A 25,563-nucleotide genomic window follows, 5' to 3' on the forward strand; every position below is an offset into this window, starting at 1 on the left:
GAGGGATGTTAAAATATGAATATTAAGGTTCTTATTCCAGAAGAGTTATACTAACATAGTTCTATTTTCATTATGTGGAAGAAAATATCTCAGAGTACTCTAGCCATCTTTGGCTTTGAGCTAGACGGCACATGCCTGTGATAGTAGCCACTCTAGAGCTAAGACAAGAGGATCCCAAGTTTGAGACCAGCCTGGGCAATTTACTGAAACCCCCAGTCTCAAAATAAAATCTAAGGGCTGGGGATGTAGTTCATGGTAGACTATTTGCCTAGTATGTGGGAGGCTCTGGGTTTAATCCCAAGGTTAAAAAAAAATTTATGATGTTGTAAAGAGTATTTTTGTTTCGATTCAAGTTTCCCTGAAACTAAATTTTTTCATGTATCATTCATTTGCAATTTTTTTTTTTTTGGCAATTTTTAAAATAAGCCTTTTTAAAAAAATTTTTACTCCTAGAACTAGGCATAAAACTAGGACCCTCACAGTTGCTAAGCAAGTGCTCGACCACTGAACTACATCCAACCCTTCTGAAATTTTTTTTGCGGTCCTCTGCCTCATCCTCTTGAGTAGCTGGGATTATAGGTGTATGCCATCCTGCCCAGCTTTCATAAGCATTTTTGCCTTTGGCTTTTTCTTCTATTTCTGTTTTATATAATTACAGAAGTCTCAGAGTCTTCTCCACATGCTTTGAGACAGTTGTTCAGTCAATTATTGCTGAAAAGCAATAATTAAATACCAGAATTAATTTCATATTTGTTATACTCTATAGAATAACTGTATTATCACAATCTGATTGTTAATTATATTTGACTTCTTTTTTTTGCCTTATAAATTTTCTTTTTTGCCATCATCAAATAACTAAAAATTTGGTTAATGCTTACTTTTTTTATTAAGGACAATCGAGATATTTTCATTAGTGAAACACTTAAGCAGAGAGTGGTCAAGCTGTATGTATCATTTGTAAGAGTTTCAAGAGAAGATCCATTTGTTGCTTAAGAGTAACCAGAGTCTCAGATGTATATGGAGGCTTATATTCAAAATAATTTATTAATCTTGGCTAGTTTCTTGTCACAGTAATTCCATTTTGAGGACTTTAACCCTAAAGAGATCAAAAATATGGATAGATATGTGCCCAAAGGTGTTATTACTATAAATTTATGATATTGAAAAAAGAAATGTCCAGCAATAGGGGAATGATTGTTGGTTACAGTGGTGCAGCTAGCCCACTGTGTTTTTTTTTTTTTTTTTTAATTTGTTCTAATTAGTTATACATGACAGTAGAATGCATTTTTGTCACATTTTTCACAAATGAAGCACAACTTCTCCTTCCTCTGGCTGAACATGGTGTTGAGTCTCCCTGTGCTTAATGAAGCAAATTTGTATGAACAAAGGAGGATGTGTAATTGCATAAAAACTGTAATGCTATTGAGGACCCTCTCTACCTGCCCCAAAAGGAGGATTTGGAAGAAGGGAAATATGCTAGGTATCAGGAAAATAATCATAACTTAATCATTAAGACTTAGGTAGGTTCAAGAAAAGTTATACAAAGTGGAGTAAATGATTAGAAGTTGTCTCTAGTGTAAGTAATAATTGCATATAAAGAGAGCTTCAGCTGTTTCAGAGATGGACAAAAATATCTTAAAGGTTAAATATTCTTAATCCAAAAATCTGAATCTAAAATGCCCTCAAACTGAAACTTTTGAGTACCAACATGATGCCAAAATAGGAATATTTCATACCTGACCTCATGTGACAGGTCATAGTCAAAACACAGTATTTTAGAATTAACTTCAGGCTCTGTGTAAAAATAAATGAATTTCATTGTTAGATTTAGCTCTTCTCCCCAAAATGTATATGCAGCTATTCCAAAATCTTAAAACAAAAACAAAACAAAATTCAACCCGAAATGTGAAACACTAATAATCCCAACCTATGTTTTACTAGACCTCTGATTATTTGGGTGATGTTTTTATTCAGGTAGTAAATGCTAATGATACTGTGCTGATAACAAATAAAAAGGGAATTATATATTATACTGTAGAGAAGGAAGGATTGAAATTTTATGTTTGCCTTTTATCTCTGTTTGCACAAATTAATAAACTTCCATTTTTATTAATGTCTTAAATTTTATATAGAAAGATATACATTGATGAGAAATTTTTTGATGATAATGTTCTAAATGTATTTCTAGATGGAAAGTATAAAATTACTTCAAAAGTATTCACAGAGATAGAGACCTGTCTGAATGAAGTCAGAGGCGAAATTTTTACTGAACTGCAGCCCCGGCTTAGATGCACATTGGGTAAGTAATTGATGTACCTTAACTCATCTATCATAGAAATGTGTACATCATAAGGAGGTATAATATTGGTTGGATGTTCGGATTCTTTGGGAGCAGGAATCTGGCTAGTTTATCTTAGGAGTCTACCACTGATTGAATCTTTGGTGTGTACAGCTGTTTAGATAAATCTGCAGGTTGGTGTTCTACCTCTTGAGAGTGGATGCAGTGCTCAGAGCCAGGTGAATATTTAGAGGGCACACCCTTGGTTGCTTCTCCAGTTCTTACCCCGATAGACTAATTCAATGTTTTCAAACTTGACTGTGCATTATGAAATATGTAGGGAATTTAAAAGTAAATTTACTTTTAAATTGATGCTGGGGCTCATATATGTGGGTAGGGTTAAGAATCAGATCTAAACCAGTCTAGTAATTCTTCTCTTACCAGTGGATTCTAAGAATGGACATGTGGTACAATTTTGGCCAGTGGGATATTAGGAGAACTATGCTGAAGACCTTTCAGGAAAGCTTTTTCATCTTTAAAAAGGGTATAAGAGTGGAACTTGCTTTGTCCTCTGTTAATTGATTTTTGGCCTTGTGGGAGCTGAGTGAAGCAAGGAAACCAGAGTCTCCATCCAGATCTTTCTACATGCTTTTAGTATTACAAGAAGGAGCCACTGGTGTTTGGTGTTTTGTTTGTTTTTTTTGCGAGGAGTGCCTTTTTATTTCCCTTTTTATTTTTGTGTATTAACTCTTCCATTAATAATGTATGGTGCTTTGTATTAGTATTTACCTATACTCAATTATGCAATAGTGCCTTCTATTTTTTCCTCTCAGTGAATGGCATTTATTTCATCAGGCCTTGATATGGTATCTAGAAGCAATGTCTTTGTCCATACCTGACAGCTTTTGACCTACTTGTTTGTCTCAGTCTACCCCCTAGTTTTCTTTAATTTTTCATAGACTTTTACATATGAGTTTGCCTTCCACTTAAAATACACAGGTTTTCTATATGCCAGTCTCTGGCATAACCTCCTTTTGGTTTAAAGAATGGTTCTCGTTTATCATCAGGTGGGATCTCCAGTGGGATACATATTTTTTCTTTTTATCAAAGTATGATTTACATATGCTAAAACCTTTTAAATGTATACAGTTGTATAATGATCACTCCATTCATGATAGATCTATCACCCTAAAACTTCACCAGGCTCCTTTGTAGTCCACCCTATTCCTCACAAAGAAGTTTTGCATGAATACCTATTTCAAACGAGCCTTTTCCAAAGCATCTCTGAATACAAATTGAGGGGCTCCACATCCCATCTCCCCCCAAAGGGTAACCTGAGGTGTGACTAAAAGAGGTGTTTCTGCCCTAATCAGAATCACCACCCTTCTTATCACTGATAATTGTATTTGAAGCAAATTGCATCTCTTGTGCCCTCTTGTCCTTGGGGGTTTTCTATGAAGAAAAAGAAATTAAATATTATTGTGTGCAATCATGATAACTGAGCAGGTGGAGCTTTTCTAGAATGGTAAAGTCCTCTCTTATTTATACTCTACCTACTCAGTAGTGGTAGGTGCTACATTAAAACTTAAAACCTTATTAATGAAACCTAATCTGCTTCAGAGAGCACTTTAAAATCTTGCCATCTGTGTCTTGTCATTCCAAATATTAGCATTTATTTCAAAGTAATAAAGACAAGTAGAATCTGTACTGACCCTGAATGTTGGTTAACTTTTTCCAGATCAGCTCCTTTATCATCCTGATTGTTGTTTTAAAAGAACACATTGTATACTGTTCTCTTAGCTTTCCCTCCCTGAAGTTTAAGAAATATAATGTTACAAATACAACTGTAGTCCCCTTTATATACTTCCCCAGTTCTTCCTTATCTCTCCACAAAGATAACTCTCTTTAATTTGGTGTTTTCCTCCTCCAGTGTCCATTTCTTCATCATCACTTTAAAATTTTTTTTTTTAAAAAAGTAGAAGCTACTGTTGTTATAGTTTCTGCTTATTTATGTCAATGTAAAGAGTAATTTTGATTCCTGATACAGGAGGACCATTGGGTCTCTACTTCACAGCATAGTTGGAAAGAAACTTCAGCATATTTAAAGACCAAAGTGTAAAAAAGCAGGGTTCTAAAACTTTGGACATAAATAAATAAATAAATAAATATTTATTTATTTATTACTTCAGAGTGGGGAAAAATTATAAATAAGATGGAAAAAATTTGTAAATACCCCTTAAATTTTGAAACTTTTGTTTATTAAGAAGACAGGTACCCTGATTGGGGGGGGAAGTGGCCTGATATTATCAATGAGCAATTAACAAGAAAACTCAAATAGCTGTACAGAAAGAGTCACTGAAAGGTTTACATCTTGGCAAGTGGAGGTATTTTAGGGACATATGCAAACTAGGTTAAGAGTTGGGTTGAGGAACTGGTGTTTGATTCTAGAGAAAAAGACACCACTTAACTAATTTAGGCAGAAGGTTATAAGATTTAAACTGAGGTTTTGGTATTATATATTCTGTAGTAAAATTTGTAATCTGAGGAAAAATAATAAAGATCAACTTAGGGGCTATTTAAGTTATCTCAAATGGTCTGCCATCATGTAACTAATTAACAGTTTTGAGCTCTTTTATGATGTTTTGATTCACTGAAAATTTTATTTTAAATTTGAGGATTTTATGTTGTCAGGAAGTATAAATGGTTTGCTTTTTCAGTTAATAATTAGTTTTGATAAGGTAAGCATTTAAAGCCTGATGACTTTTTACAGACTTTTACTGTTCTCAAGGTGTTACATTTTTCATTTCTAGGAGATTTATTTGTATTTCTACTTACAAAATATTTTGTTTTGATTTTATATGTTTTTGTACAAAAATAGCAGTGGAACTATTACAAAGGTGACTATTAAAATAGCTTTTGTACCTACTGATATTTATAGAACATGCTCACGCAATAGCACTTACCCTCTGCCTTGTGGTCCTGCCAAGGTGACTGTTCCTGGCCATGTTCTAGACAGCTATAGTCACAGGCTTGGGGGAGAACTAGATGGTGAAAGAGGGCTCTTTTGGGGAGGGAGGGAGGGAGGGCCATCTAAGCTCCCTGAGGAAGGAAAACAATTGGTACGTGACTGTGAGAGCAGTGTGAGTCTTCCTGTTAACTGACTTGCTGATCTCAAAGCTGGAAGCTAGCATTCACTAGTTTTTTTCATGAGAAATAATAGAAAGATGTGAGAAGACAGTATGGATCTTTTGTTTTTGTCTCAAGTTTTCATAAATGTTACCACCAAGAAAAACAAAAGCAACTGAGGTGATAATTAAATTTGTGCTGGGCAGTTTTTAGAAAAAAAAATGGTTTTAAAACTCCCCTCCAACTATCAGACCGTATACATGTATATTCATACTATAAATGCAGTGAGAAAAGATAACAGTTCATTATTTGAGTTTGCTTTTTGCAGTTTTAAAGTAAGAGTAATATATATATATTTTTTTTATTGTTCTTGAAAGGTGATATGGAAAGCCCTGTGTTCGCATTTCCCTTGCTCTTAAAAATAGAACCCCACATTGCAAAGCTCTTCACATATTCTTTTTCTTGGGACTTTGAATGTTCACAGTGTGGGCACCGGTATCAAAACAGGTTAGTTTTTTTTTTCCTTTTTTTTTTCCCTTAAATGAATTCATTCTATTGAAATGGTTCTGAGTAATGTAATTTGAATAAAACTTTGTCCCCTAAACCAGCACTTGCTCACTATAGTTCTACCCTTGACAAAATTTCCCACCACATGTTAAGGTCTCTCTCTACTACTAAGGTTAAAAGGACAAGTTTTAGCAAGAAACTGCAGTTTGCTTGCTGCTTTAAACTGGAAGGGTTAAAAATTTATGATTTGAGAGAGTACTAATAGGCTTTTTCTTTTTTCTTTTTATATAGTCCAGGAGCACTTTACCACTGAACTATATATCCCCAGTTTTTATTTTATTTTGAGACAGTTCTAACTAAGTTGCTGAAGGTCTTGCTAAGTTCCTGAGGCTGGCCTCGAACTAGTGATCCTTCCTCCTCTCCTGAGTCACTGGGATTCCAGGCCTGCGCCACTGTGCCCAGCTAATAGGAGTTTTCTCAAGAATTTATTTAGAAGGACATGGGGAAAACTGAGAAGCACTTCAGATTCCCAGCTAAGAATACCACTCAGAATTCTTTGAAACTGTGTTTTCTTTACTCCTCTGTTGGAAGCTAGGGCATTTCTTTGTTCATTAACTTTAGTCTTTTAATCATATAAACAGATCTCAGGCTCTTAGAGTCTGGCAGCATCTTACAGATAACTTACACTTCCCTGTTCCTGCTCTTAGTCCTATGAGAGTCCTCCTGCACCTGAACTGTCTCAGCCATTCTTTCTGCATCCCTGAGTCCTCTAGGTGAGAATTAGGAGCCTTAGTGAGTGACATTCTGGGCCCTAAGATTGGCACATGGGAGGAGGCATGGAGAAGAGAAAAATTGCAGATTTCTTCTGCTGTCATATATATTTGCCACACAAGGAGAAGAGTCAGGGTGGGTGTTCATTTGACATGATACTCTTGCTCCATTGATACCTGGATAAAGTATTGCAGGCTGGAAATTAAAAAGAATACCAAACTGGTCCTGTTGGTCATTTATTCGGATTATTACAACAAAGATAAATTCTTTTCCTCTTTTCTTTAACTCACTAGTAAGTTATTAAATAAATAAAGACGTGGGAGTAGAATATTGCTTAGATATTCATTTATTTAAACATGAGGCTCTGTGTAGGCATTTAAGGAGCAATCCAAGAGATCTGTGGCTGAGAGAATGCTCTGGAGAGGACAGGCAACAGAAAGTCTTTATTAAAAAAAAAAAAAAAACAGCTAAAAACTAGAACAGGGTGAAAATTAATGTGTTATTCATATTAGGACTTGAATAATTTTGTATAAGCAAGTGGTGATGAAGGCAAATACCAGTTTCCAAGTTTTTTGGCATTGAACTGTATAAACCATCTGGTTTTCTCACAAAAACTCTGAGATTAAGATCATAGCATCTTCTTTGACAGTTATAGACATTCAAGCCTGAAACAGGTTAGGTGGTACCCAAAAGGACACACTAGTAAAGTGACATAACTAGGAGTCACACTCAGGCCTTTCTGACCTGTAAAGATTTTTTTTTTTTGCTTACTGGAGTAAGCTCCTGTAATCACTCCCTAGGTTAAAAATAATATATAAACAATTTTAACGATTAGAATCAGCTTAATCATAGCTTTCCTAGAATGTGCATCTTCATAATATATTTTTTTTTAGAGAGAGAGAGAATTAATATTTTTTTAGTTCTCGGCGGACACAACATCTTTGTTTGTGTGTGGTGCTGAGGATCGAACCCGGGCCGCACGCATGCCAGGTGAGCGTGCTACCGCTTGAGCCACATCCCCAGCCCTCTTCATAATATTTTGACAGTTTTTCATTATGTTCTGTGTGCTAGGAACTCACCTAGCCACTAGAAATAATTTCTATCCTGGCTAAATTCAGATTACTAGTTAGAGAGATGATATATATACACATAAGAAAGGGTCAGTTAGTTGGGTCTTTTTGCAACTTTTATGATATCATTGCATACGTCCTGACTGAGCTCAAGAACTTCAAGGGAAGAATCCACCAGACACTTTGCAATTTGTTTTTAAAATAATCTCTAAAAGTGAAAGCAAGTATAATAGAAAAACTAAAGTCAAGTAATGATTCATTAAGTGTTTTACAGTTAGAACTTACTTTCATGTAAGCTGAAGGAAGACTGTGGTCCATTCATTTTGTGCTGCTGGTTTTTGTGTCAGTTAAGGGCTTTGGTTTAGAAAAACGCAGTTAAAAAACTGGCCTTTGCAGTCATCTGCTGACTGCCTGGATTTGGAACTCCAGACTCACGTTTATCAATACCCTCTGAATTGCAGTTTTCATCCTCTGTAAAATGGGGTAAGGGCAGCATTGACTGCTTAAAGAGTTGCTTGGAAGAAAACTATGTAGTAATGTGCCTTGCCTTGCACATAGTGAGTGCTCAGAAATGGCAGCTGTCATGGCAAGCATTAACACTTATTTGTTTAGACAAACTGTCTTTTACAAATTAAAAGTAGGAGCCTTTGGCCAGGCACAGTAGTGCATGCCTCTGATCCCAGTGGCTCAGGAGGCTGAGGTAGGAGGATTACGAGTTCAAACCCAGCCTCAGCAGCTAGCAAGGCCCTAAGCAACTCAGGGAGACCCTATCTGTAGATAAAATACAAAAGAGGCTGGGGATGTAGCTCAGTGGTTAAGTGCCCCTCTGTTCAATTCCCATTACCAAAAGGAAAAAAAAAAAAAAAAGAGGAGGCTTTGCTTAAACAGTACCTTTGAGAGTGAAGAATTTAGCAGAACATGGTCGATGTATTTGTTAATACTTCTCTGTTGCTTTGCATTTAAAATATTAGCTTCTCTGAGAATTTATCTTTTGTTAACAGCCATTGCTCTTTGGTAATAAGTAACTTTTTTATTTTTAAAATTAAAAATGCTTATTAAAGTGGATACAAGCTGGTCTTGGTGTGGTGTAAGCTACTCAGGAGGCTGAGGCAAGGAGGGTCACAAGTTTGAGGCTAGCCTCAGCAATTTAGCCAGACTGTCTCCGCAAAATAAAAATTTTAAAAAAGGGTTGGGAATATTGCTTGGTGGTAGAGCGTCCTTGAGTTCGATCTCCAGTAAAACACACACACACAAAGAAAGAAGATACCCTTTTTCATTTTGGGTTGTCAGTAACATATAGCTAGATTGAGTTTAATAAGCAGCGAGTTCTTTATATTCGACAGCCCAAGAATGGTGGTTTTTTTAACAAGGGGCTCTGTTGCCCACCCACCAGTAGGGCATTTAGCAGTGTCTGGAGACCTTGGCTGCTGTAGCTGAGGGCTATACTGACATCTGGGGAATAGAGAGGCCAGGATGATGCTAAACATTCTTACATGTCTTACAACAAAGAATAGGGAGGAAAATTACCACACTAATACGTGATTCAGGAAAACAAGAAAGTATGACTAAACAAATGAAGTTATTTTAGACATTGGTGTAGATTAATGTAATGAATTTAACATAAATGAATTTCTTTTTTTTTTTTTCATAGGTGTATGAAGAGTTTGGTCACCTTTACAAATGTCATCTCTGAGTGGCACCCACTTAATGCTGCCCATTTTGGCCCATGTAATGCTTGCAACAGTAAATCACAAATAAGAAAAATGGTATTGGAAAAGTGAGTTAAAATTACCTCATCATTTAAAAAATAAGATGAAAGTAGATATGCGTTTTTGTGTGTGTGTGTGTGTGTAGAGTACAAAATGGCAACTAAACCTGTCTCAGAAGTTTGAGTTAATAGATCTTTATGAATTGCCAAATGCCTGTCTTTATAGGAACACTGGTATTTCACCTGGACCAGCCGTTTAATGGGTATAAGCAGCTGTGAAATACCATGTACTGCTGGCTTAAGGTGATTGATCCCGCTCTCCTAGTTTCTTTCCTTCTCTTTGCCTTTTTTCTCCCTTTATGGATATTGAACATTATTTTTTTTTAAGATGGTAGTTACTTTCACATTTTAAAATGATGGCTGCTTCTGCTGCAGTGGGGCCTGTTCACCTTTTAAGTAGTTGAGAGCGAGAGTTCCTGCATCAGCACCTGGGCCCTATCTCTCTGTTTTGCCTTTCTTGGTTCCTCCAAGTGTTTTATTTGGTTAAACCAGTATTCGGTGTTGCATTATTATTGATACACATATATTATTCCCTCTCCAGCCAAGCAGTATACATGGTTATATTTTATTTCTCTTATAATTCTTTTTTTTAAAATTGTTGGTTGTTCAAAACATTACATAGTTCTTGACATATCATATTTCATACATTTGATTCAAGTGGGTTATGAACTCCCATTTTTACCCCATATACAGATTGCAGAATCACATCGGTTTCACATCCACTGTTTTACATATTCTCTTATAATTCTTTATTCAACGTTTTCATTTACTTTATCGTATATTGTGGGTCTCCCTCCCCAAATACTTCAAATAATAAATTTCCAGCACTCAATACTTTAAAATTTTTGAATCCTTCCCTTTTTTCCCTCCTGGAAGCCTCTCTCCTGCTGCCTTCCATTCTTTGCTCCAGACTGTACTGGCTCTCTCCGGGCCTTGTGCATAGGAATGCTCTTTATACTTCCTGGTTTTTTTACTCCCTGTTCCAGTTTTTAGCCTAGGCCTCGTCCCCCTATTCCACAGTATCTGTTGCCTGTGGATATCGATTGGGAGTTGAGCGGGACGGATAAGCTCTTCTCATCAGCATGCCTGCTCTGTAGTGCTGTGTCATCACTTTACCCATTCTGCTATATAAGGGGCCATTTCTCTGTATGCTGTCCCCTGAATATTTATTGGCTTGTTTGTTCAGTGCCCTTTCTCTTCTTTTGCCCTTTTGGATTATTACCGTTTTTTGTCCTTTGCTGTCATTTGAGAGCTTCTGAGTGGGACGCAAAACAAGGAAACAAGGAGCTGTCTTCAACCAGAAGTCAGTAACCTATTTTGTCTTTCTGGTGGCCAAGTTTTGAGATCTAAATGTTGAGGGATCCTCTATGTAAACCCTTTCGTTGGATGATAAGATGGGTAGAAAGGCAGCAGAGCATGACTGTCTGCGTCTTGCATTGGTTCACTGGGCTGCTTAAGGCATCTTGGTGTATATAGTTTTTTCTAGTATTTATATCTACTTTTTCTTAAGCCTCAGGATTGAGGATAGATTCATTCTGTTCTTTGTTTAATCTGTTAATTGGTTACTTTGCAACGTACACTTTTTAATTATATACATAAATTGCTTTATTTAAACATTCATGTTCTGATCTGGAAAGATATCCTTTAGGTAAAAACGTATTCCAGTGTAAAATGTGTTTTGAGTTCCATTGAGCTGATGTATAAGCAAAATTTATAATGTGGACATTTCCTGTATTCTTCAAAAGTAAATCGAACACATGTAAAATTTCACTTAAATTATAAATGATAAGATCTTTATACAAATCCTTTGTAGCATTTTTACTTTGTATAACTTGGTTTGTTGGTGTCTAATGGAATTTAGAAACAAATTTAATATAGTTGTTAGAGGTAACTTAAAAATAATTAAGTCCATCACGATACTGTGAGTAATTTAATCATACAGCATTCCAAAGACTGATAGTCTTGTAAATTCCCCAAATATCTTATCTTAGATAATCCATATCTGTAATGTGATGTCCCCATTAGGAAAAGAATCCATATATAAATCAGGTGAATAATGTCTGTCTGATCCACATCTGCTATTTTTTTCTAAGTAAATTATTTAGAATTATATTCAGAGCACACTGACATGGAACCACCAAGATCTTAGAATCAGATTTAATTTTACTTCTCAAGCTTTTGAAATGAATTTCCTTTAAGAGTTTAGTTCTCCTTGGTTGGCATTTTAAAAACTTATTTACATGAACTTCAGTCTTAATGGTTTTGTTTGTTTTTAGCAACTATTTGTCAAGATTGGCGGAGTGGTAGGAAGAGAAGTAAGATATTTCTGTTCTGTGCTTACTGAACTTATTCAGGTCTAATAAAATGATTTAACGTTTCTTTTTATAAGTAACTGCAGGTTCCCCTACAAAATTTTGAATGGAATATGGAAAATAGATTTTCTAAAGTCTTCATTGTTTGAAAGAAAATGTTTATTTATTAATTTGTAAGATCCTTGATTACCTCTAAAGAACAGTTTATAAACTTTGTTTAGCAGATTTTTTTTTTCTCTCTTTTTTTTTTTTGTGTGTGTGTGCTGGGAATTGGACTCAGGGGCACTTTACCACTGAGCTACATCCCCAGTTGTTTTTGTTTTTTATTTTGAGATAAGTTGCTGAGGGTCTCACTAAGTTGCCAAGGCCCACCTCAAATTGCAGTCCTTCCTGAGCTTCTCAGATTGCTAGGACTCTACATGTGCACCTCTGTGCCCAACCCGGTTAAATTTTTCTGAAGATGTATTTACTTAGTACAGTGAATATGATCTGGTTCTAATTATTTGAATTGCAACTGACTATTAATATTTTTTATCAGATTCTAAAATAGTTGAAATAATATAGAAGACCTGAAATGTAATGAAATTTTATATATATATATATGTATATATATACTATATATACATATATATATTACCTAAAGCCTACATTATTACAGTTCAGATATACATATATGCACATTTTTAATTGGTATTTTTTAACTTTTTTTTTTTTTTTAATGGGGGTCTTGCTATATTCCTAGGCTGGTCTCGAACTCATGTGCTCATACTCAAGTGATTCTCCTGCCTCCTGAAAAACTGGCTCTATAGGCAGGTACCACGACACCCAGCTTAGATTTGCATTTTATAAAATATGAATTTCTTCATTAGTTGGGTTGAAAATAAAAAAAAAAAACTTTTACTTCAGGCCATTAGTGCAAGATGTGGCTGCTCTCTGCGTAATGGAGACTTGCATTTCCTTTGCTGTCTTTGGGTACAGTGGTTAACACAATACTTTTGTGCTTTTTTTCTTAAAAGAAAAAAAGGTCCTTATAAGAAGAGGAAATCAGCCCCATGTTAGGTGAAGGCAAATGTGTCTTAGCTTGAAATTTCTTGTTGACTTTTGATTCCAGTTCTGTTAATCCATGCCATCCAGTTTTTTCATGGTTCAGGCAGAACCTTAACTTGTTCTCTACAACTCTGAGCATCATCTCTAACTGATGCTTGCCGCAGTCTGGCTGGGCACAAATGCCGCAGTCTGGCTGGGCACACAATCACGAGCCACCACACAGCTTGTAGATTCAAACAGCAACTCTTTATTCCCGAACTCACACCAGCCGTCTACAATCACGTTCTGGGGAAATCCACGTTCTCTTCCCAAATCCACCTTCTCTCCCAAATCCGCGTTCTCTGCCCAAATCCACCTCCACTGGGCTTCTATCTCCCAAAATATACTGTCTGAATCCCGTGAGAACTCAAGGGGAACTCAGGCAGCAGGATACACCCTATTCCCAGCAGGAATAATCTTAAACCTTAAACCTGGAACCTAAACTGGGAACGCCCTAAACACGATTATCTTAAAACCGGGAACACCCTAATCTGCCTTGGTCCTTGAGCAAGGTCACGTACATTCAATGTCACTGCAACATGGGGTACGCTGGCAAGGAAATTGTCATACCTACTTGGCTAATGGCTCCCAGCATCTCCCCCCTTCTGATTAATTAAACAACAAGCAATGTGGCTTAAGGACCGTGCCTGGTAGGTTGTCCAATTCAACATATGGTTCTTACCCGTCATCGGAAAACTGACCTTTAGGCGTCAGCCTCCTGTCTTAGGTTGATACCACTGCAATTGAATCATACCCGTCACTGACTACCGGTCCAGCATACAGCCATACTTGTGGATAGGTCTATGCACCAGTTGGGGGGTGAGGTTCTTTGCCTCACCTCTGTTGGCCCCCAAATTTGGCCTTGGTGCCAGTGGGGGAGTGAGGTTAATGTGGCTTATGGACCGTGCCTGGTAGGTTGTCCAATTCAACATATGGTTCTTACCCGTCATCGGAAAACTGACCTTTAGGCGTCAGCCTCCTGTCTTAGGTTGATACCACTGCAATTGGATCATACCCGTCACTGACTACCGGTCCAGCATAAGCCATTGGCCCCCAAATTTTAGACCATCACTAGCAGAAGGGAGGAGGATACAGAAATGCCACGACACCAAGCCAATTGACGGCTCCTTGGGAAAAATTGCATCACTGGTGACACCATCAGCAAAGATATGCCAGCGCTACCACAACTAACATGGGGTGCGCTGGCAAGGAAATAAAAATTGCATCACTAGTGACACCATCAGCAAAGATATGCTAGCATTACCACAATTCGCTGCACCAAACGATAGTTACATAGTCCAGGCAAGTTCTGCAAGCAGTTCAAAGCAGAGGAATCTATCAATATGTCCATTTCCTCCCAAAATCAGTTTCCTCCCAAAGTAAGTTAACTCCTTGATTGAGCATTACTTGTTGAGTGCCAAGCTGGAGTTCTGGATATCAGCTGTTATGGATTTGAGTCAAATCATCTTCTTTTCGATCTGTAGAAACTGTTTTAGTTAATCTCTCTGGAATCCAAATGGGCTGCTGTTCTCCCTGTGGAAAAACACAAACAGACCCCCGACTCCAGACAATCACTGGGTCAGGACCTTTCCATTGTCCTGTTAGAATATCTTTCCAAAGTACTTTAGGCTTATGTACATTTTTTGGATACATATGCCTTTCCGCAGCACTAAGTCCTGATGAATCCAAATTTAAAAAGTTTAGAGTAAAAAGCGTTATTTTAAGTTTATCTTTGGGGGATATATACCCCCTTCCAATTCCCTCTTTTTGCTTTAATAAGTATATGTCTGTATCTAATAGTTGTCTTAGCTTTTTGCATTTTCTATCTGTGTAATACCTTACTTGACATTTTCAACCATTTTCTATCTTATTTCTATCTTCTAGTTTTTTTTCCTAAGGTTTGTATTTTTACCCTTAGTTGCTTATTTTCCTCCTAGTTTTTTTTTTTCCTATTTTGTGGGTTTAAAATTATTGTCTTCCTACATCTTTTCTATCTTCCTATATCTTTTTTATCTTTATTCTTTTTAACTTTCTATACTTCCGTCTTTAAAGTTTTTCACTTTAAATTTTTAATCTTCTTTATCTAAGTATCTTTTATCCTAATATCTTCCCATTTTTTTTAAAGTAATGCCTTTAAGATTAAGCTTCTTTCCTCCATCATGAAGGCATTTTAACCACCTTTAATTTAACCTTTTAAAGCCTTTTAATTATCATCTATACTGTACTTTTAAATGTACTTTTTCACCACCTACAGCTTCACTCTTTTAAAAGAGGGTTAGATTTTGTTTAAGTCGCTTGAATGTTAGTTTACATGGCTGCCCTTCAACCAAAGGCTTTTTTTTTAACTCCATTGAGAAGCTTTGTCTCAATCTGCCATGTACAAATACCTTTTTCTTCTTTATTCCTTTCTCAAGCTTTTAAAGTAAGTCTAGTTTCCTCAAAATTTTTTTAAATGGCATTTTACAACTTTTACTTTACCACATAGAGATTATCTCATCTAGAAACATTTCTTTTTCCTTTAACCTTTTATATTAAAATATATTTCCACATCTTGAATCTTTTTCTATCTCTTTTTTAACCATTAACCCTTTTTATAAATTCACATTTTGAAACAACTCTTATAAAATTTCTGATTTAGACAAATTACTCCACTTTAATAAAATGAAAGACTTTCATGTTTTTTATGATACTATAATACTATAATTGAAACCCAACTGAAAATTTTTCTACTCTTTGTATATAAATTACACATGATAGAATCTTAACACTTAGTAACCTTGTTTTAGCAAAGACACAGACACAAAGCAATATTAAACCTTTTTCCATTTACCAATTTATGAAAACACACATAATGTTTAAATATATTACCTTATGGAACTTAATAAGTAAAAGTACTTGATTTTATATTTAGTGGTTGATATTTTAACACTTTAGCATTGTAAATTAATCAGATGTCTGTAAAAACCAAGATCTTAGACAAATGTAGTAAACAGAACTAGCCATCTCTTTCTTGTTGAAGAAAAATCCTTCTACAGGATACCATGATGGTCCCATTAATATACTTAATAACTCATCTTTAAAAAGCCATGGGCTACATTTTTGTATTGTATCAACATATGCCCTAATTGTTCTTGGTCTCACTGGGGTGCCTCCTTCCTCTAACAATTTCTCTTGCTTGGAGGCGAACAACTTCAAACCTTGAGTCAACCATTTTCCCCAGTTTGCCTGAGAAAGTTCTAGGAACAGGCAACTTGAAATAAAAACAAAATAAATCAAAACAATAACACATTGTTTTTTGAAATGTTCACCCATTCTTTCGATCTTCCTCAGGGGCAAGCAATTTCACTTACCTCCAAGATTCAGAAGTTCCCCGTACGGGCCACCAAATGCCGCAGTCTGGCTGGGCACAAATGCCGCAGTCTGGCTGGGCACACAATCACGAGCCACCACACAGCTTGTAGATTCAAACAGCAACTCTTTATTCCCGAACTCACACCAGCCGTCTACAATCACGTTCTGGGGAAATCCACGTTCTCTTCCCAAATCCACCTTCTCTCCCAAATCCGCGTTCTCTGCCCAAATCCACCTCCACTGGGCTTCTATCTCCCAAAATATACTCTAACTGATGCTCTAGCATTGAGTGTAGGAAGAAGCTTGAGAACAAAACATGGAGGCAGAGTTCTGCCCTCACCTGAGAGGCTGGAAATGTAAAACAAACTGGAGTTGTGTGTAGGAGAATACAGTGACTTTTAGGGAACCCACTGAGGAAAATGAATAAGAGGAGGAGGAGGAGGAGGAAGCATATTACTTGATTGATTCCAAGATGTCAGTGTTTATAAATTGTACCATCTTTTCAAATGCCATTAAGAAAGAAATGCTGCCTGTTTAGCTGTGCCATCAATGATAAGATGCATCCCAGTCTCAGACATGTTAAAATACAGAGGGAAGGGCTGGGGGTATAGCTCAGCTGGTAGAGTGCTTGCCTCCCATGCACAAGGCCCTGGGTTCAATCCTCTGTATACCCACCTCCACACACAGACACACACGAACACATACAAAGAAAATTGTAATTGATTTGGTATTTGGAGTTTACGCAGTTTTATAGTTACAGAAAGTAGTTTGAAGGGCATGGGGGTATAGCTCAGTGAAAAATCCTATGCTTAGCATGTGTGAGGCCCTGCATTTGATCCCCACAACTAAAAAATAGGAAAGAGAAAGTAATATGGAGGATATTCTGAGGGGTTTGCCTCTGTTCAGGTGAAATGGTAATAAAACTGATTCTAACCAAGCATGGTGGCACATGCTTGCAATCCCAGTGGCAGGAGGCTGAGACAGAAGGATCACAAGTTCAAGACCAGTCTTAGCAGCTTAGCAAGACCCCATCTCAAAAAATAAAAGGACTGTGGATGTAACTGAGTGGTAAAGCATCCCTGGGTTTAATTCCCAGTACTGCCAAAAAAAAAAAAAAAAAAGAATAATATTTCTGCTTGGCATCATTGCAGTCTCTGTTAGGCCCTGGATAACTTTGGTGCAGTAATTCCAGAGAGAATAGTATATAAAAAGATATTTTAAAATTTGTTTCATCACTCTGATCTTTCCCTCCCCCCCCCCATAAGAAAATCAAATTTCTGCCTTGTACAACTCTAGATCTCAAAGCTGACTTTAGAGGAATTTACCTACTATATCTAAGGAAGCTCACTAAGAGGGGGGTTAGTCTTTTTTTTAAAGTGGTACTGGCAATTGAACCTAGTACCTCATGCATGCTAGGCAAGCACTCTACCAGAGCCACATCCCCATCCGTTTTAAAATTTTTATTTTGAAATAGGGTCTTGCTGAGTTGATCATGCTGACCTTAAATTTCAGTCCTCCTGCCTCCGCTTCTTTTGTTGCTGGGATTACAGGTGTGTCCATTGTACCCAGCTACGATTTATTTTTCGTGTTGTATTGGGGATTGAACCCAAGGCCTCTTGCATACTGGTCTTGGCAGTTTTTACTTTTAACAACTTACAAAAGAGTAGTTTAGAATGCTTAAAATGTACAAAAAGCATAAAAATCTGGCAAGTGGTCATGTATACATTATCTTAAAACATTTTCCATGTATAAATCACACAAAGGCAGGAAACTGGTGAGACTTCCTAGTGTAGGATTATAAAGAGATTGCTATAGTAACTAGCCTCAGAAGATATTTTGACAGATATTGTATGAGTCCAAAGGAACCAAATATTAGTAATTTTAAAATTTTTTAATAGTAATAAAAGAGGCAGGTGCTTCAAGCCTGCATTTGTAGCTTTGTGAACACATCTGTAGTTTTACTGTGAAGTATTAGTTCAAAGACATATACTTCATATTTTATTTTTTTTTTATTTTTAATATTTATTTTTTAGTTTTTCGGCAGACACAACATCTTTGTTTTGTATGTGGTGCTGGGGATCGAACCCGGGCCGCACGCATGCCAGGCGAGCGCGCTACCGCTTGAGCCACATCCCCAGCCCTATACTTCATATTTTAACATGTGAAATAAAAGTATGTTTAAAAATTGATGGCATGCCCAGCAGCTTTGGAGGCTGAGGCAGGAGTATTGCAAGTTCAAAGCCAGCCTCAGCAATTCATTGAGGCTCTAAGCAACTTAGTGAGACCCTGTCTCAAAATTAAAGTATAAAAGGGCTGGGATGTGGCTCATTGGTTAAGCGCCCCCTGGGTTCAATCCCTGGTTCCCCTGCACGCCCCCCACCCAAAATTGATGGCGTGGTATAATTTAGTGGTATACTTTATAATCATTGATGTCTTGGATTCAGTGAAAATAGTTATGATTTTAAAACAGTGGGAAAGGGTTCAGTGTTACAGTTTTCAGGACTTTGTATTTCTAAGGTTCTTAAATTTTGACGACTTGATTATTCTTTAACAAAATGACTGACAAGGGATAATTTGCAAATTATCCCTTGTCAGTATGAATAATCTTACATTTTGGACATTGCTTCAAGTTCATTTCAGCTGAATAAATTTTGATAAGCTAAGTAAGTCTTGACAGCTGTTTAAATATTAGGAAAAAGGATATTCAACATTTTTCTTAAATCCTGATAGCTTTGTTAGATTTAGTTATTTGAGGCCCATCTGTGGGTTCTGTTTTCTAGTTTGACATGTTGCAGTATAACAAAAATGTATTTTTGAAAGTTTTGAATATCTTAAAGTTTACAATAAATCAACCAGTATGTTTTAAGTCAAATTTAAATTTTTTTCTAAGTAGAAATTGTAATTTGATAGATTGCTTCCTGAGATGATAGAAAGAAATAGGCCAAATTAATATTTATTTGACTGTCTTAGGTTTAATTACCTTATTTTCATGTGTTGCCTATTCACCTAACAAAAGTAAATAATTTGGGCACTTGATGCCAAAGAAAATTCTAAATGATCTGGACTTTTTCCTTTGAATTTTACAAAGTAGCAACCATGAGATTTTCTTTAAGCCAAAGCAACATTGCTGCTCACAGAGCAATTTTTGTTTAATGGTCTGTGTTGCTCTTATTGCATGATGGCTTCCAACTGTCAGTGATAGCAATCTGAAAAGGGTTTAGTGTTACATACTTCTTAGAGCAAGTTCTTCATTTCTAATTAAGGCACACATCTGGAGGTGCTCAAGAAAAATCAGTTTAGTTAGCCTTGAAAGTGTTATGTGTAACTGACTGGTTCACTTTAGACTCTTGCATAAGCTGACACATGGCTTTAAATTTGACTTCTCTTCCCTTCTTCCCCACAGAGTATCTCCCATATTCATGTTGCACTTCGTAGAAGGCTTACCACAGAATGACATGGAGCACTATGCATTTCATTTTGAGGGCTGTCTTTATCAAGCAACATCCGTAATTCAGTACCAAGCAAAGAATCATTTTATAACTTGGATTTTAGATGCTGATGGTAAGTATTGAAATGTTTTCTTTTATGATAGTAGGCATGCAAACTAAACTCTGATGGTTTATTTATTTTTTAAAAGGCAACTTATGCTTTGACTTTTTTTCTCTCTTCCCTTGGATTTTAATTTTTCTGCCTTTTTTTCCCCTTCTGTTAAAAGTTTGGTTTTAGTGTCCTTCCTAACTCTTCTTTCACATATCTATATGATGCACATTCTTATTTCTTTCTTACATAGAGATCGGATACTATTGTTGGTTTGAAGTTTGCTTTTTTTCTGTTTAATATTCTTGCTTTTATTTTTTAAATTACATGTGTTACATGTAATCTGTGTTTAATATAGAAAAATGAATGGTGGGAATTTTAACTTTTTAGATACTTTGTACTTCTAAAAAGAAAGTATATCATACTGAAGATTTTCAATAATGGTAAAAATATTCCTTATATTTTGCTATAATTGTTTGTATAAACAAAATAAAAGTGAATGTCTATTTCTAAAACTATTAAACATAATACTGTGTAGCCCTTCTGTTGCTGAAAATAGCCATCTGAAGTCCATAGTTGGCCAACAGCTAAAATGTGAAGCCTTTACTTAAGTGACTAAATTTCTCAATGGAAAACCAAATAAATACAGTTCACAAATTTTGGAAGTTCACCCCCTTCCATTTGTTCAGTGTGTTTTACTGCTAGGTGTGTTTTCCTCAAAATGTTCACTTTTGTCTTAAAACAAGATAATTCAATCCCAGTAAAGTGTTTTCAGGCCCTCGGTGAGGAATTACTTTGTTATAGCTGTTTTCTATTGTTTGGGCAATTTTCTTATTTGATATTTTTCTTGGAGGTGGTTTGGAAGGATGATGCAAAACTGTATCACAAAAGCACTTTGCAAACTAAAACTCACATTATTACCTTGAAGTTTTACCCTGCATCAGGCTTTGGATGGAAGTATTGTAACTTTTGGTGTATTCCAGGAAATGAGAAATCCACTTTTGGTACAGTGTGGTTTCCAACTCTGGTGACATATAAGAATCATTTGGTTAACTTATAAAAATTGCCATGCTGTACCCTATATCAACAAATGAGTCTTGGGCATTGGACCCAAATGTCAGTATTGTTTTAAAAGTTCCCCAGGTGAGTGCTTGCTTTGGCAACACGTATACTAAAAAAGTTCCCCAGGTAATTTTGGTATGCATATGGTAGAAAATCATTGATGTAGGCAAGCTGAAGAGTCTCAAAGTTTTAATTGGTAGAGAATAAAAAGTATTCAGGTAGTTTATAGTGTATATCCACATAAACCACATATTTAGGTGAATGATTTTGTTTTTGTTTATTTGAGAGGTTAGCAGATCTGAGTATATTTTGCTTTCTTTTTGGTAAATCAGAGAATTCATATTTCCGTTCTGTGACTTGTCACTCATTTTACTTTGTATTAGATATTATATTTTAATAAGCATTTTAATCTTGTGTTTAATTCTTCTCTTTGGGGAATTTTTTTAATATGTTGGATCTTAGACCTTGTTTGACGACATTTGTAGTCACAAATGTCTAATGACATGTTGTAGTTACTAACTGATATATCTTAGAAATTGGCCAGTGTATTAGCAACTAAATTGGCCTAAAGTGGTAGTTGCTGAAAGATCTCTTTATGCTTTCTTAACTTTCCCTTTTCCTCATAATTTGAAATTTTTGTTGCAAAAATGATAAATGCATATGATTAAAGAACAGGGAAAGGAAACAGTGCACTTTCTGTGTTTGTCTCTGAACATATTTTTGCAGTGTTAATACTGTGTTGTCATTTCTGCTGCTAAAATAATATTTTCTAAAATAATGTGCTCCCTTGAAGAAATATAGGGTGGTGGTTTGGGTGCTTACAGTTAGTTATATTTCTCAAACGTTTTTATACTACATATTGTAGTGTTTGACATCATGCTTTAATACCATGTTTGAGTTTGAAGAAACAGAGTAAGCTACATATTTGGTATGTCAGAATTCCGACACCATTTTTATTTTTGTGTCTGTTTTCATTTCATATAGATGTATGGGTATTGAGAGATAGAGTGGGAAATCAATAATAAAAGCATAAATAAGTAATTGTTGGCGATTGAAAAGCTGTTACTTATCCAAACCTGTGGTTATCTTTTCTCAGATCATTATGTGTGTAATATGTAAACTATAAATGAATAAACACACCTTCCTGTAACCTTCATCACCTGTCACCATCTGATCATCTTTATTACTTCTCAGCCATGCTTTGTATTTGTTTATTGTGGTAAAATATAACATAAAATTGACCATCCTAACATTTTTAAAGTTTACAGTTCATTGGCATTAAGTACATTCACAGTTTTGTAGAGCCATCACCACCATCCACTTCCAGAACTTCTTCCTCATCCTAAACCAAAACTCTTAACTCATGAAACATTAACCCCCATCCTCCCTGCATCCCCAGCTCTGGGTAACTACTGTTCTACTCTGTGTTTCTAGGAATTCGACACTCAAGGTACCACATGTAAGTGGAACCACACAGTATTTGTCATTCTATGTATGATCTGTTTCATTTAGCTTGTTGTCAAGGTTCATCATGGAGCGTGCCAGGTTTCTTTTATAAGGCTGAACATTAAATTTGTTTCTTCCTTTTAACTTATGAAATGGTTGCTATGACCACTGGTGGACAGGTATTTAACTCCCTGTTTTCAGTTTTGGGGGGTTTATTCCTACTAGTGGTATTGCCAAGTCTTACGATAATTCTGTTTAACTTTTGGAGGAATAACTGGTTGTTTCCACAGCAGCTTCACTATTTTATATTCCCACCAGCAATACACGAAGGTTCCAGTTTCTCCATGTCTCTGCCAGCATTTGCTATTTTCCATTTACTTATTTATTTGTTTGTTGGTAATAGCTCTTCTAATAGTTGACCTTTTTTCCCTTTCTTTTCTGAGGAGTAGTTTAAACTTATTCCTTATTCACACTTTAGTCCACTGCATAATGACTTCTTTTCCTGTCATACCACTAGTTGTGCTGTAAGCAATGAACTCTTTTTTTTTTTTATTGGTTTTATTTTTTAACTACGCAATGAACTCTTGACAAGGGTTTGTGTTTGTTACTGTAGACTACTCACAGCCCTTAAACTCTTTTGTCATACATTAAATACACTCACAGTTTTGTATAGCCATTAGTATTGATATTAATGATATTGATATCAATTCTCACTGGATAAAAGACTCAAATGAGAAATGAAGCAAATGTTGCTACTGGAGGTAATAAACTTTATTAATTTGAAAATTCATATATATGAAATAACTTATGCTATTTTCTGATTTTCTTGGGTAAATTAGGCAATACTGTATTCTAAACCCCCAAGTTAAATATAAAGCTGTCTTGATTTTATTTATTTTTTTGTTTATTTTTAGTATTTTAGGAAAGAGAGTGAACTATTCCAGAAAACTATCCGAGGTTTTCAGTTTTCTGCTTATATTAGTAACTTTTGTCATCCAAATAAGGACTTAAAAATTTGACAGAGAAGACTGGTAACAAGGATAAGGCATTGTTTTAGAGTGACCTCTTTTAGTGGATGGATATTCAGTGATAATAGTTTAAAAGGCCAGAAGAAAGTCAGCCTAGGCTAGTGGTTTGTGACTGTCTAATGGCTGCCTTTCTTTCCCATTCCACAGGAAGTTGGCTAGAATGTGATGACTTAAAAGGTCCGTGTGCTGAAAGGCATGAGAAATTTGAAGTTCCTGCTTCAGAGATACATATTGTTATTTGGGAAAGAAAATCATCCTATGTGACAGATAAGGAAGCTACCCACCTTCGCCTTCCGAAGACTAATGACAAGCACACTTTTGGTGAGAAGAAACCAGCATCTCCAGCGTGGTGTTCTGTGGGTGAGGCTGCCTCAGCAGAAACGTCCTCAGCGACTCGCCCTACACATGTATCATCAGTTGTTTCTCATGCTGTTCCACAGGACAAAGCTATAGCTCATAAAGATCGGGATGCAAAAACTTTGATTGACGATATTATTTTACCTTTGACACTTAAAGGAACTATCCAGAAAACTGCCCCAGATTTCCCCATTAACTCCAGAGTTCTCCCATCAAAAAACAAATCTGTGACAGAAAATATAGGGCTTGGCAAAGCAAATACTTTGCCATCTCAAGAATCGCTAACGGCTTCTTCAGCATCTAGTCCACGTAAAGCAAAGCTTACCCAAGCCCAATTTGTGGATTTAAGCTTTCCATCACAAGTTGTAAATGTGAACACACAGTCAGTGCAGCCAAATTCAGGAGATACATCAATTACCACGTCTATGAACAGTATTCATTCTACTAGTCATGTACAGGGAATGAAGTCAGTAGAAATTGAGAAGGAGACTGAGTTAAAACAGTTTCTTCCACCAAAAATTGAGAAAATAAAACCGGAACAACTTGCTACATCTCAGGTATCTAATTTGAAGAAAAACGCTGTAGCAGATTCTCAAACCGTAATAGCCAAGTCATCACAGAATCAGCCTCCAAAAGAAAATCAGAAGAAACCATTTGTGGGAAGTTGGGTTAAAGGCCTGTTAAGCAGAGGTGCTTCTTTTATGCCACCTTGTGTTTCAGCTCATAATAGAAACACTGTAACTGATTTGCAGCCATCAGTTAAAGGGGCAAATAATTTTGGTGGATTTAAAACTAAAGGTCTAAACCAAAAAGCTAACCGGTTATCTAAGAAAGCTCGAAAGAGTGCAGATAAGTCTCCTCCAGTCTGCAGTCCTCCACCAGGTCCTCTGCCATCAGGTACCACAGCTGTTCATCCGTACACTGGTGGGAACAGCACTTCAGAACTTCTGAAGAAGTGTGAAAGTGCCTCCCAGGGAGTTCACCTCAGCCATGATTCTCACAGAAATGAAAATGGTGTTTCTTCAGCAAACCATGGAGACTCAGTTGAAGGTCAGATTCATAAACTTCGTCTCAAACTTCTTAAAAAGCTAAAGGCAAAAAAGAGGAAATTGGCTGCTCTTACGTCTTCCCTTCAAAGTGAAACACTTCCAAGTGAAAATTTAGAACCCGTGCCCCATTGTGGGTCTCCAAATGACTGTGAATCAATAGAAGACTTGTTAAATGAACTACAGTATCAAATTGATACTGCAGATAATAAATCTGGATGTACCACTATTCCTGTTTCCTCCTATAGTGGTCAAACTCATGAAGAAATTTTAGCAGAATTATTGTCCCCTACAACTATTTCAACAGAGCTCTCAGAAAATGGGGAAACTGACTTCAGATATTTGGAAATGGGAGATAACCCCTTCCCAGTACCCAGGGAATTAAATGATGTTCCCCAGAACACACATCTGAAACAGGACCATAATTATTGCAGCCCTACCAAGGGAAATCAATGTGAAGTTCATCCAGACTCACTAACGAATAATGCCTCCCTAAGAACCTCAAACTTGGAGAGTCCCATGAAGACTGATATTTTCGATGAGTTTTTTTCCACTTCAGCATTAAATTCTTTAGCAAATGACACATTAGACTTACCTCATTTTGATGAATATCTGTTTGAGAATTGATGAGTGCTTGTTAACTCTTTAGTGTAATATTTATTGCTCTTAGAAATACATAACTGTATTTTCAGGTAGTGTTTATACACTGACCTTGTGTTATAACCTTGAATAAAATGTAAGCTGATGAAGGTTTTACCTTTGATTCTGCCCATGAGTCATAGAATCAGTTTTACAAATAAAAATGATCAGGAAATGTG

General features: G+C 36.2%; 1 protein-coding gene across 4 annotated transcripts in view; it reads left to right on the forward strand.

Moving 5' to 3' along the window:
• The window catches only part of Uspl1 (ubiquitin specific peptidase like 1), a 42,077-nt gene extending 16,514 nt beyond the window's left edge, over positions 1-25,563 (forward strand). For 3 of the 4 annotated variants that reach the window (XM_046454189.2, XM_046454190.2, XM_058582511.1), the window contains 5 exons: positions 2,189-2,299; positions 5,782-5,911; positions 9,404-9,529; positions 19,673-19,830; positions 23,490-25,563. In XM_046454189.2, the coding sequence (XP_046310145.1) occupies positions 2,189-2,299; positions 5,782-5,911; positions 9,404-9,529; positions 19,673-19,830; positions 23,490-25,372 (2,408 nt within the window). In that variant the 3' untranslated portion in view covers positions 25,373-25,563. The remainder of the gene's footprint in view (positions 1-2,188; positions 2,300-5,781; positions 5,912-9,403; positions 9,530-19,672; positions 19,831-23,489) is intronic. The other variant, XM_046454191.2, reaches the window with a different exon arrangement.

Source organism: Marmota monax, unplaced genomic scaffold (assembly GCF_021218885.2).
Source record: "Marmota monax isolate L192 unplaced genomic scaffold, Marmota_monax_Labrador192_F-V1.1 WCK01_AAM20220418_F8-fsc00011, whole genome shotgun sequence".
In the NCBI taxonomy this organism is placed as follows: Eukaryota; Metazoa; Chordata; class Mammalia; order Rodentia; family Sciuridae; genus Marmota; species Marmota monax.